The sequence below is a fragment of the Morone saxatilis genome, unplaced genomic scaffold (assembly GCF_004916995.1).
Source record: "Morone saxatilis isolate NCDOM2014 unplaced genomic scaffold, NCSU_SB_2.0 Contig17, whole genome shotgun sequence".
Classification (NCBI taxonomy): domain Eukaryota; kingdom Metazoa; phylum Chordata; class Actinopteri; family Moronidae; genus Morone; species Morone saxatilis.
In genome coordinates, this window is record NW_023339729.1 from 23482421 (window position 1) to 23495648 (window position 13228).

At 41.8% G+C, this 13228-nt stretch overlaps 1 protein-coding gene across 1 annotated transcript; it reads right to left on the reverse strand.

Annotated features, from left to right (window-relative positions):
• Positions 1-2735: 2735 nt before the first annotated feature.
• On the reverse strand, positions 2736-12185 carry si:ch211-14k19.8 (interphotoreceptor matrix proteoglycan 2; the record flags this gene model as incomplete). The annotated part of the gene is given in 10 exon segments (XM_035660833.1): positions 2736-3280; positions 3384-3543; positions 4257-4478; positions 6056-6247; positions 6334-6499; positions 7562-7725; positions 8625-8683; positions 9310-9398; positions 9486-11474; positions 11802-12185. Coding segments are annotated over 10 exon segments (3500 nt in total), but the record flags the coding sequence as incomplete, so codon positions are not given.
• Between the last annotated feature and the right edge of the window lie 1043 nt (positions 12186-13228).

The following is a 13228-nucleotide window of genomic DNA, read 5'->3' on the forward strand; positions in this document are numbered from 1 at the left end:
TATCTTGCTCTAGATAGACACTAAACACACACACACACACACACACACACACACACACACACACACTCACACCCACACCCACACACCAAGTATAGACCCAGGGCAGGACAACCATCCCTTTAAGAGTTCCTTTGGATGACGTCCATATAAGGAGATATTGGAGCAAGTCACATGGGGGGAAGAATGCACTGCTCAGGTCATGTGACCAGTCTGAGGAAATGAATGAATCTCCCTTTTTAAGGCTGTGTGTATGTGTGTGTATGTGTGTGTGTTAGTTATTTCTTTAGGTTTGCCACTTTGATTTTTCTGTATCCTTCACCAGCTCCCCCTGAGATTTACATTTAGAAAGGAAGATAACTCCAACTCCAATTTATTTTTCTTATTTAAACTCTGTAACTCCTCCCTAACAGAAATTTCTCAGTGTTTCCTCTGGACACTCATGCCTTTCTTCAAGCAATTTCAAAACTCGGTGCCGTGCATGACTCATGTATGCATTACAACACACACACACATATGCGCAGTCACTCCGTTGCTCACCACATAGTCAGAGAAATTCACAGGCTTGGCTCTCGGCTCTGACTAAGACCGTATATGGAAGAAGCTAGCAGGTAGCTTCTGTCCAGTTTTCACTCATCCCTCTCCCTCTCTCTTACGCTCTCTCTCTCTCTCTCTCTCTGTTAGTCTCTCCCTTAAACACACATTCACTCTCCTCCTATATTTGCTACATTTCCGTTCTCCCCAGATCAATCACTCCCTTATTTCTTTTCCCAGGAGAGGGACAATTATAGGAGTGCAATATAAGGTCGGTGCACATTTCTGCCCATTTCACTCTGTAGCAATCTTTCCCAGTCATTTATGTCATCACATTCCAGCTGAGTTTCATACACAGCATTGCAAGGAGGTGTGGCTTTTGTGTGCCAGAACAGAGTGAGCAAGACAGAGGAAGAAGGTATGTGAAATACTCTTTGAAATGTAACATTAGAACATACAGACCTTCCCCCACCCACCCAAAAAAGCCTGACAAAGACAAAGAAAAGACCAAATCTTAGGTCTCTGCAGTGGCCTCCAGTGTGTCCTAGAATACAGTTAAAATCACGATTCGTCTCTCAGTGGTTAAGATCCAAATACACCTGATCCAAGGTTCCCAACTAAACATTTAGTTATATGTACCACAGAGCTTCAATCAGATTAGGGGGGACCAGGAGCAGAAAACTAGGGTCCTTAATAAAGTGTCAAAACTAGATTTTCAGACAGGAGCACAGGATTCAGTACAGTAATAATGCAGCAGAGAGACACACCTTAATTGAAAGTTTACTTGTATGATGCAAATTCTTAATCAAATAACGTATAAACAACGACCTTGGGCTTTTGGGTCACTGGGTACCCAGGGAAAGTTACTGACTTTGTCCAGCTGGTAATCCAGTTTCGCCTGAAACAAACTTCCAGAAGACAGTTTGGAAGGATAAGGAGTAATTAATCCCACGGACAATAAGTTTGCTCCTAAGTTTTCTTTTTCTTCTATGTATTGTATTTAGAGTATTCAGACTGTCAGTGCTGTTTTGTGCTGTGTGTTTTAATGAAATGCTGGACAATAAAACTTTTACTGCAATAAAATTCACCCCAAATTTGACTACCTTTAAATACAGGTTAAAAAGGTTCATGTTGCATGCTGTATTGCTCATTTGACTGAGTCTTAAAGAAACAGGAATGTAGTTGCTTTTTACTCAGTTGCTGAAAGATAGATAAGATTGATATGAAGATACAGACAGCAGCCTTGAACAACAGTTTGCCTGACTGTGTCCAATGGTAACAAAATTCACCTACCAGCACCTCTGAAGCTCACTACAATAATATATCTTGTTTGTCTGCTGAAATATTTCGTGACCAGAGTCCCTGCTGGTTGCTCGGCAACCTCACATTCAACATCAGACTCCAGAAAGTCACGGCCAAGAAAAGGTCTGGCACATAACCCCTTGTAAAACCACAATGTGTTGTTTTTACACTTATATTTTTGTATGAGTTAAATGCAATGTAATGTTTTGTAATGGGTTGGTTTTTGTCACCTTTGGACAGAGCCTGGCTAGTTGTTTCCCACTGTTTCCAGTCTTTGCGCTTTGCTAAGTTAAAGCAGCAACAAGGAACATTTTTTGTTGATTCTGGCAGGCTCTGTGGACAAAAGCGGTAGTGTTTCCACTCGCCTCGTTTAATTGATTTCAGCAGTGGGTTTGACTCCGACCTGTGGCCTTTTGATGCGTCAAAAAAACCCAAAAGAAGAACTATATAGAAATAGCCCAATCTTCTTGCTGATGGTCTTGTAAGGGAATCAGCATTAAAATGAGACTGTTTCACAACCTGTTAAAAACTCCCTGTAGTAGGTTTGTAGTTCATATTCACTGTACAGACTTGAGAGTGGTTATTATCTAACTCTGGAACAAAGCGAATAAGGAAAATAACCATTTCTTTTTTTTCACATGTAACTATATTGTTACCTTCAAGCTACAAGCTGAAATAGCCTGTAGTTCTTCCTCGACACCAGCTACATTACTGCACATGTGAAATGACAGGTTTTGCTCCGATTTGTTATGTTTATTTCTCAGGCAATATAGCACTGAGAAGTGTATTGCTTCGTTTGACTACATGTACACTGTTTGGACATCCAGATAAAAAGCACTTAGAAAAAGCAATTAAGATAAATGTTTTATCTTAATATCTCTTGTGCCTTTATTTGTGGTTTATGCTGTACTTTCTCTAACATGTTTTAATGCATTATGTAGAGCACTGCCCTTGTGCATGTAATGTGCTACACAAATAAACTTTCCTCACTAAGCCATGACCTCAGAGAGGAAAAGCTCAGTATGTTTAAATGCACAAAAAAACAAAGCATTACATTCATTCTTGCCCTGAGTAAGATTTGGGTTTATTAAAGCATCATATAAGACTCTGTGCCATAGACATTTAGACAGCCTCTTTTTTTTATCTTTACAGTATATCCTACATCAGAGGATTAGGGTTAGAGGAAGCATATATGAAACACATTCAAGATTCAAACTGGACAATATAGCAACACTTTAACAAAAAATATACACTTATATACACATTTTACACTTATTGTTTTACTGTTTTTTATCAACAAAACAAGGCCAGAATGCAAAAATTAGCTGCAAATACCAGTGTCAGAACAGATCAGATTCTTCTTTATGTCTTGTCAAGCAGTCCAGCTCTTCCCCAGGTCTACCAGCTCCATGCCTTCACAGTAGGACCGTGGTCTTGACACCCTCACCTGGTTTCACAGGGAGGCAACACATAATCATCACATAATGAAACCAGATATACTGTACATCTCTACTGCACACACACACACACACACACAGTCAAACACTCACTGTGGGCGTCCTGTGGGAAGCCAGTTGCTGCAGAAGTGGGAAAGGAGTCCACTGAATGGGTTCCACAGGCCAGCTACAGACAGAAAGGTCACTGGCCTTACCCGAGTCCAACACACCATCCCCCATGCTCATCTCGCTTCCCCTCAGACCATACTGAGAACTACAGGGAATACAAAGAACCAAGGGATTATTTAGACACTCAAGGTCTATATACTGTATGTGTAAGTAAGTGTAAACACTTACATAAATACATTTACAGGTTTTAAAAACATAGGGGAACTATAAGGAAGAAATGATATTGGGTTTTAATGATTTTTTCACTTCATTTGAAGTTTAATTAAGTTAAACTTAACATTTCATTGGAAGCAAGAATATACTTTCATTCTACTTATATAAACCACAAAAACAGTTGCATTAGAAGAGAGCTGTAATCACTTTCTGTTGAAAAGTGGTGGGGACATAAGGGGTGCTGGGGTTAGATCGAGAAACAATTTTTCAAAGTTTTTTTTAACATGTGATTTTGAGCAATGTAATTTGAGGAGGTATGAGGTCAGAGTAGGTAATTACAGTGGATAGGGGAAAAAATTATCTTGTTCTGTTTACTACGAGCAAGCTAACCCTAATTCCACTTGAGTGATGGCTGCACTGGGCATTTGTACGGCAGCAACAGGCTGTATGCATTTAGCTTTCTTGTTTTTATTTTGATCTTAATTTAGTCTTACTTTACTTAATAAATTCAATCTTTTGTTGCTTTTTATTGTGTACACTTGACAGCAGAGTACAGGCACACGTGTGTTACATATACTGTATGCATGTTGTAGTATGTATTTCATGTTGACCTGTGAATTTCATGGGACGTATTTGTGTGTGTACCTGTGGGGGTAGATTGTATTGATGCGCGTCCCATGGCTGGGGCAGGTGGATGCCAGCGACAGTGTGTCGTCGTGGTAACAGCAGGGGCGGTCGAGCGCCCGCAGGTGCAGCAACTCATCGGAGCGTGTGAAGGCAGGATTATCCAGTGAGTCCGCTGATCCTGCCCACGAACGCAACCAGAAGCGTCCTGACAGCTCATCAAAATGGTTGAACCTGCGATAGCTGCACAAACAAACAAAACATAATGTGAGGTTAAATATTTACAGGATACAATATTTATTTCTAAATATCTTCAATTTGATATTGGTTTGAGTTCAAATAAATATTTTAAATATATATACAATTTGAAGAAAAAAAACGGTGGGAGAGAGATGTAATCCTTGATGCGTTGATATTTCCCATTCATGTAAAATGACTTCAGGAAGCTATACACTCCTGTTGGCTGAGCCTGCTGGAGAAAGTAAAGCTCACTCCCAACTGTTAAGGAGACACTCTGGATTTAAGGCTTAACTTTAGACTTATCACTTCCTGGCTGAACTTTCTCTGTCTGTGTCAAACTTTATCTCAGCAATAGGATGAAACTACAGGGTCTCAGTTAAAGTGGATAAACTCTTCCGTCTCGCAGTCGCACTCTGGGATTAAGGTTCAGTCGACAAATGTTTTAAAACACAAAAATCTCGGCTAGTGCAGCTTTAAGAGGTTGAATGCCAATGTCTGCACTTCAGGGCTGTCCACAAGAGGCCTCAAGCAGAGTCTGCTTGGCGTGTCGATTTCTCCAGACATCGCTTGGAAGATTACCCATACTGTAGTTTATAGCAATATGCACGTGGGAAGAAATGAATAATACTAAACCTGTAAGATACACATAATTTATAAGCCATAATATTTATATTCGGTGTGTAATTTTACCGACGTGAGTGAGGTTTATCTTGCATACATTTCCAAAAAATACTTTCAGGTGCGTGAAACTGAAATTTTGATTGATCACCATAGAAGGGAATGAAGTCTGAAATAATTTGTGATGACAGGTTTTATCCCCTGACAGTGAACATATCACAGTACATATGACTGAAGTCTGGACGGTGGACATTTGGATTCAGTGTCTGAACATTTGCCAAGAGTCTACAGCACAGCCTTCATCTTCAGTATGTAGTTCTGCAGCCAGAGTGTGACACCCAGTGGACATCGCTGTACTTACAATTACTGTACGTGCAGTCACGCCCATCTCAGTGTCTGGTTCTCTCTTCCCGGATCACCACACATGATCGCCCCCAAGATGTCCATTGTGTTATTGCCATGTATGTCACATTATTATGGAAATATTTTACCATCTGGGTGGGTTATCATGTGTGTTTCCTGTGTTATTTTAAGGTCCACCTAAAAGCCCATGGGACGGTTCACCACACACTGCTGCACAAACACAGGCTACCATTTCAATCATTTTCAGCACATTTCTTTTAACTAGAGCATCCTCTAAAAATATTTAAAAAATATATTTAATGGAATTTCTTTCCAAAACAAAGGCTTAAATTTAATTTACAAATGTATATTTTCCATACTTCATTAAATTGCATTATATGTGGTATTAAAAGGGTCTTAAAAAGTCTTAAACCAGGTGCAGAAACCTCGTATGTAATATTAGTGTGCATTGTGTGTGTATTAATCTTTTTATTGTAGGTTGTATGTTGTGAGCTGTAATTTTATGTGTGTACATCAGTGAGTCAGTGTGGTTAAAGCCCCTTGAGGCAAATGTCTGATTTGTAATATTAGGCAATACAAATACAATTGACTTGACTTACCTGCTCCGAGTCTGATCTACTTTGGCCTGGATGAGAATGGCTCGATAGCGTCGTACTGCCACACAGGCCAAAACGCCAATCACTGTCACCATGATGAGTAATATGGCAAGACATGCACCCACGAGGCGCGCTCGAGTCATCCTCACGTCACATCTCTGACCCATGTACCAGAAGTCCTCTCCTACAAGGCAGCTAATTCACAAACAAAACGCTTACATACACAAAACCTTCTTAGACAGAGAGATACAAAATGAGTTTACGAGCATGCATGTTCTTACTGGCAAACTGGAAGTTGGCCTGGGTGGTGTGTACAGATGCCATGGTGGTGGCAGTAGTCAAAGTGGCAGACAGAAGAACAGCTATAGTTTGAAGTGCCAGGCTGCGACATACACTTGTAGCCTGCTTGGCACTGCAGCAGCCAGTCGCACACATCACCCTGCAGACCTGGAGGGAAGACATGTTAAAGAAAATAAAAATAAAATCTTAAAATTGAGTGAAAAGAAAAAGTATTTTTTTTAAAGAAAAAGCCAAGTCGAAAAACAACTGGGTTTTTAGCAAGTAGAGCATTTGTTGGGGACTATTTTCAGCTGTGGATTAACACACATTTGATGCGCTGTGTATTGATGGAAGCAGGACAGGAATTGACTTAAAATAAACTAGAGTGGCCATTTTCATCATAATGACAGAACATATCACCCAGTGCAACAGTGTGACTCATTTATGGACAACAATGGAGTCCCATCACGGAATAAAATACATCAGGCACAAAGACAATGCTTGTTAGTAGGACACATTTTTGTTGGTTTTAGTTTGTTGAGTGTAAAATAGATTACCAGCTTTATCTGTTAAATGTGTCTGATAGTATGTCAATATAAAACAATAGTTGAAATGTCCTGCAGATGATAGGGGCATGTGTGCCAGAAAATTAGCAAATGAAATAATATAGAACTTTGGAAGTCCTTTTAGTGTGACTTAGTGACTGTGTTTACATGCATAGTTGGTAAACCTTTGTTATATACTGTATTATCTGATACTCTGCAAACAAGTATCCCCATTGCCCCAAAGAATCTGCAAACAAAATACGCCTGTCAACCTAATTTGTACAGTACACCTGCAAACACCACAAAAATGAAAGTATAAAGGAGTAAGATGATTACATGCCGTGGTAACAAGCTCAATATCTGAATAAGCCAGTCACGTTAATCAGATTTCTCATAACTGGATTGTGAACTTAACTGAGTCAATCTAACTGAGTTATGATGTTTACATGAGTCTGCCTGTAACTGGTTTAATCAAGTAAGCAGGTTAAGAATGGAATTCCCCCTCAGGAAATATAGCCACTGTGGCTGGCCATTAACCTGGTAGTCTAAGTAGTTTTTTTGAGAGTCCACAGCAGATAGATGACAGGAAATGAGGCCAGTGAGGTGTAGAACGAAACCACTAGGCCTAAAAAGTTAGGACTCTTTAGTCAGCTGTCTATAGGTAGACATCTCAACCCTCACTTACCTCCCAGTGTGATGTTGGTGATCTTGGACGATCTGATGCTCCTCCTCTCGCGAACAGCCTGAGCTAATCCTGTTCGTTCCAACAGTGATGTGGGTCCCGTCATGCTGAGCCACTGCAGAGCCCCGCTGGTTTTAAACTCCACCAGACTCTGCACTGCATGACCACTGGAACAGCAGCAGAAACAGTATATTCACTATCTACTCCTCTCTTAACACAACCTTCTGTAACCTAGCCCCAGTTTGTGTCTCATGTATGACCATTATATTCGAGTCACAGAGCTGGGCATCAAATTTTCTAAAAAAGAAATACCTGGCCACCTTTGAAAGAAAGTTATTTAACAACTCTTATTGCTCTTCCAACAGGATGAAAAGTAAATATTCAAGAAAGAATATTTGTAACCCGTTCCCCAAGTTGCACCTAATTTTCAAATCCAAAAATGGTACCCAGAAATGACACATTTGAGTGGCTCTGAGACTGTACATAAGGAGTGCTCTGAGCTAAATACTAATGTCAATATGCTAACATGCTCACAATGAATTCTAACATATCCATATCATAATCTTATAGTTATGCTAGCAGTTAAATTTTTTACAATGTTCTTAAACCATCTTAGTTTATCAGCATGCTAACATTTGCTCAATAGTGCTCAACACAAAGTATTGGAATGTCCTTAGTTTTGCAGGTATTTGTTCGTAAACCAATTAAGTATTGTACAAATTAAGATTTTGACCTGATGATGCTGGGTAAGAGTTAAGGGATCACCAAGGTTAGTACAGTTCCTTTTTGCCAGTCTGCAAATTAGATGTTGAGATATTACACAGGATAAATGAAAACTTTAAACTGGAGCTACAGGAAAAATGAGCGGATCATTAATGTCATTAGTTATCCATCTACTATGGATGTGTGTACCAAATTCCATGGCAATCCATGTAGTATTAATTTAAGGTTTAGCTCTGTGACTTGAATTTAACAATACTAAATGAAATAAATAAATTAAATAAAACTGGGTCTAACAGCTCAGTTTAACTACAGTACATCTGTATGTACTCTATAAAGACCTCACCTGCTCCAGACTCCCAGCAGGCTGCTGAACCCCGGGGCTCTCTGTAGGTATGGCTCCACCTAAAGGAAACAGGGAGTAAGAACTCTGTAGCAGCTACTAAATAAACTCTAATGCACTGTTTCTAAAAGTATGGTACGTGCACCCCTCGTGGTATTCAAGCTGCCTCTAGTGCTACACAGAGGAATCTCTGGAATATTTTTTGTAAATGAAAAACATTTATTAAAAAAACATATAATACTATTATACTACAAAATTCAATTGTATGTAGTGTGCACATAAATACATTATTTGTTACAAGATAAAATTTGCTGGCAAGGTAAAATTAATGTTACAAAAACACTGCAATCATGGCTCCAAACGGGAACTATTGGGAAGAGATATGCAGAGGGGAACAGCTTTTCTACCAAATTAGCTCTGGTTCTTGAAATGGTTCTGTTCAGGATTCAGCAACAGTCAACAATAAATAATCTTCTGTTTAGGAATAAACCTGCTTCCTGTGTGAACTGTCCATAGCTGAATGGTGGTACTGGTGTTACTTGAAGAGCCTAATATTTTCTGAGGTGGTATGTTGTGTAAATAGCTTGAGAAACACTGCTCTAAAGCTACTGTACAATAACATGTGTATTAGTACTTTTCTGTGTGTGTGTGTGTGTGTGTGTGTGTGTGTGTGTGCATAATCTCTCACCCAGGCAGCTGTGTCTTTCTCCAAGTCAGAAGTAAAAGCTGATCTGGATTCTTCCACAATTATCTGCAGCAGCAGCTTAATTGACTCAACTGGACAGAACAAACAAATAATGCTATTACAACAGGCCCAGAAACCCAAACCTCTTATTTTAATTACACACAAAAAATGTACACTACCTCTGATGGCTGCAGGCTGGTCTGGCACGATGTAGAACTTGGGTCTTTGACTAGTTGTTGAGCTCCGAGTGGGTACAGAGGTTACAACTGAAGGTGTATGGTTCTCCTGGCTGGGATTTGGAGTTGTCCAGAGTGGAGGTTGCTGCGAAGGTCTAGCTGTAGGAGTCTGTGTGGTTGTGCTGCTGGGAAACGACTGCAGAGACTCATCTTCTTTCTTTACCTCTCTATCTATTGTGGGTGAGAGCAGCGAAGTATGTGTGGTAGTAATATAGTCGTGGGACTGTTTATGCGTAGCTGGGACATTAGTGGAAGATGGCAAAGGCAGGTGGTTTGGTGTGTGAGTTGTGTATGAAGATTTGACTGTTGACGTTTGCGAGGGGAGGGTCGGCGCGGTTTTGTGGTCGATGACGGGTGTGTGCGCAGCGGATTCAGTGGTAGTGGAGGGCAAAGGCAGGGATGTGTGGGTGAAATGTGAACTACCAGAAAATGTAGTGTGTGTTTGGAGCGTGTTTGAAGGTGTGGATGAGTGTATGGATGTGCTGGATGACAAATGAGGAACAGGAGTTGGTGAATTTGTGGGTAGGCTGTCATGTATGAGTGTATATGTTTCAGTGTCAGCAGGGGTTCCTGTGGAACTTGAGTTCTGGATCACATCTCCCAATGTCAGTGCTGCTCTGGGAGTAGAGGAAGAACCTGAAGCAGAAGTCCAGGCATCAACTTTAATGTCAGGCGAGGAGGAGATAGTGTCTGTAGTCATGTATGTATCAACAAAATTTCTTTGCGTACTTTGTTTTGCTGTACTTTGTGTTGCTGTACTTTGTGTCTCTTCTTTGCTTGTCTGTGTGAATGAAGAGGATGTGTAAGGAAGTGGGGAGCGTGTGACACTGTCTGTACTTTGTGGAGAGTCTGTTAGACTCTGTGTGGAAGAAGTGTGAACAATCTCTGTGATTTCAAATTCATCAGAGGACTCAAACGCTGCAGTTTGACTGGTAACATCTGATGCAGTGGATACAAATGAGTCATTGTGCCTACTGTTTGCCTCCACAGTACCAGCAGCAGTGTCAAGCCCTTTGCTGTGGGTGGTGGACGAATGAGCCCTGCTGGGGTCCTGTGAGGACGACGATGACGCAGTGGGATCAGTATCAGTGTGTGCACTGCTTGAGTCACCTGGCTGTGGTTCGGTCTGTGATTTTAAAGGGTCAAACGTGACAGCGGAGGTCAGATCAGAGTTAAGTCTGTCTGTGCTTCGCTGGCTCCTCCAGGAATGGGGTAGTTTCTCTCCAGGTGCCCCACTAACAGCTCTTACACGTGGGTTTAGGATGGTGTCACTCTCCCAGGTTGTCCAGGAAGGTAGGTCAGAGGGAGAAGAGGTGAGAGGTGGGATACTAGAGCTGGAAATAGTGGGGTGAGATTGTGTTGTTACAGGCAGTTTAGATGTCTGAGTGACTATATATGTGTGTAGATCAGTGCCAAGCAAGGTGTTGGAGCTACTTCCCGTTGCATGTTTCAGTGCCATTTGTGTTCGAGGGACCTTGTTGGTTAAGATTGTTTCTGTGTTTGCCGTGTGTGACAGTGTGTCTGTGCTGAGTGTATTCTGAAAATAGGGGTGTGTTCTCTCTCTGGCAGCCATGGGACCATCAGCGAGGTGAGCAGCTCCAGATGCATCCGCTCTATTGTTTGGTTCTTCCTCAGGAAGAGGGAGAGTTTCCCTATCGGCTCTCCCAGCCACAGCGAGTCCAAGCAGGGGTGAGGTGGGGTCCGGCAGCCCCTGGTCCTTAGAGGAGGGGCTAGACACAGACCGAGGGCCAGAACTCCACTCCTCGAGACCTTCATAGATGCGACCTCTGCCCCCATCAGTCCCTCTCACCACCTCTTGACCAACAGGAGCTGTGCTTGTAAAGCTGGTTCCTGTCTGAGACCAACGTAAGGAGTCTTGGTCTGAATGTGGGCTGGTGTGGTCCTCCGAGGAATTCCTCTCATCTTCCTGGACTGGATAACCAGGAACAAACACAAAAACAGAACAGAGAGGGAAAGGGTGAGGACAGACAGAGTGGAAATCACAACAACATAACATCTCTCATACCACAGCGAGCGTGATAAGAACTTTCCGACGGACATATTCGAACATTTCCACAGCAGGTTTCCACAGTTACACACCGCACAGCCAAAGTAACCACAACATTCCTCTTCTTCTGTAAACAACAAATACTTTTCATGTACGACAATTAGATCAAACTCTTGTGATCAGGGTGAAAGTGAAAAGAAAGTCGGCTGACTCAATAAACTAAACAGGATAATTAAGTAACAGTTTCTCACCATAATAGGACAGCTGAATGCCATTTGAGTGGTGTCCTGCTCCTGTCCAAGAGAGGGTGGCTTTGTTTCTATCACAGCCCGAGAGCAGAGCTGTCCCCCCGCTCTCCAGGACCTGGTCTTGCTTGTTCCAAACACAGCGCACTGATATGCTCGAACCACTTTCCAACCACACCACCTTTAGAAGTACCGTCCGACCCAGAGGAATACCTATCACCCAAGAACAAACTGAAACGGGCTGGGTTTCGTCAGACTGGAGGTTCATGGGGTTGAGTCTGTTGGTGTCAGTAAAAAGTCCAGGTAAAGTGAGATTGATGTGTCCAGCAGGCTCTTGGTCCAGGCTGACATCTCCACCGCAGTGGTGGTGCGACAAGGCCAATGTTTTATCTGAGAACAGAAAAAAAAGGGAATCACTGTGGCATATATCTCCTGCCCTCTGTGTGCTGTTGTTTTATATGTATTTAGACATTTAAGGACATAAGTTGTGGGTAGTTTTTCATTATTAGATAATCTAATTTGGATGTTTTTAGAGGCACGTAAAGGTAAAAACCCCCCATTTTTTTAAAGGATAGACAAGACGACCGAACACTTTTAATGTCTTGTGAACCGACGATCACACATCTTCCTCGCGCTGCACCGCCCCTTTCCTCATTCTGTTTTGCGTAACAACCTCACACGGCCACGCGTCAGAACGACTTCTAGTTCGGCCTGGACAGGCATTCAGTCGACGTACAACACACCCCCAAAAGATCACAGCCGCTCGGTCACTTACAGCGAACCATGGCACGAACGAGTTCTATTTCTTCATAGTCACCCCGATCACTCAGTCAGTTTCTTAACTTACCTGTGCACAACACAACCACAGGTGCGACTACCGGTGGTCCACCAACGCATGCATAACAATTATAAACATGAAAATAAACAAAATATACTAACATAGGAGATATAAACAAAAATACAGGCTCATATCCCCAATAAACGACAATTATCCAATCCAATAACACGTTGTTTATATTCAAAACAGTACATGCAAAACACAAAACATCAAAACGAAAGAAAATCATATCTGTGGACAGAGATACACAAACCAGACACACATCCACACATCACAAACTTATCCATCCTCCTGGCGGACAGGAACACAGCATGCGATCAGGCAGCGCGCCATCACCTTAATACACACGTCGTGTAACATAACAACAAAAACAATCATAAGAAACACACCCAGAACTGTCCGTGCGGTCGTTTGAATCAATCGTTATTTCCAAAGATGAGAGGAAGGAATCCAGCGGTCGCGGCAGGAGCTGGTTTTTACAGAGTGCGTAAACGCAGCACAGGAAACCTTCAACCGCAGGAGGCATGAAGACATGAGAGGACGGAGACAGTTCATTAGGGCTTTTACATTTAACCCCCACTGTGTCAGACAGGGA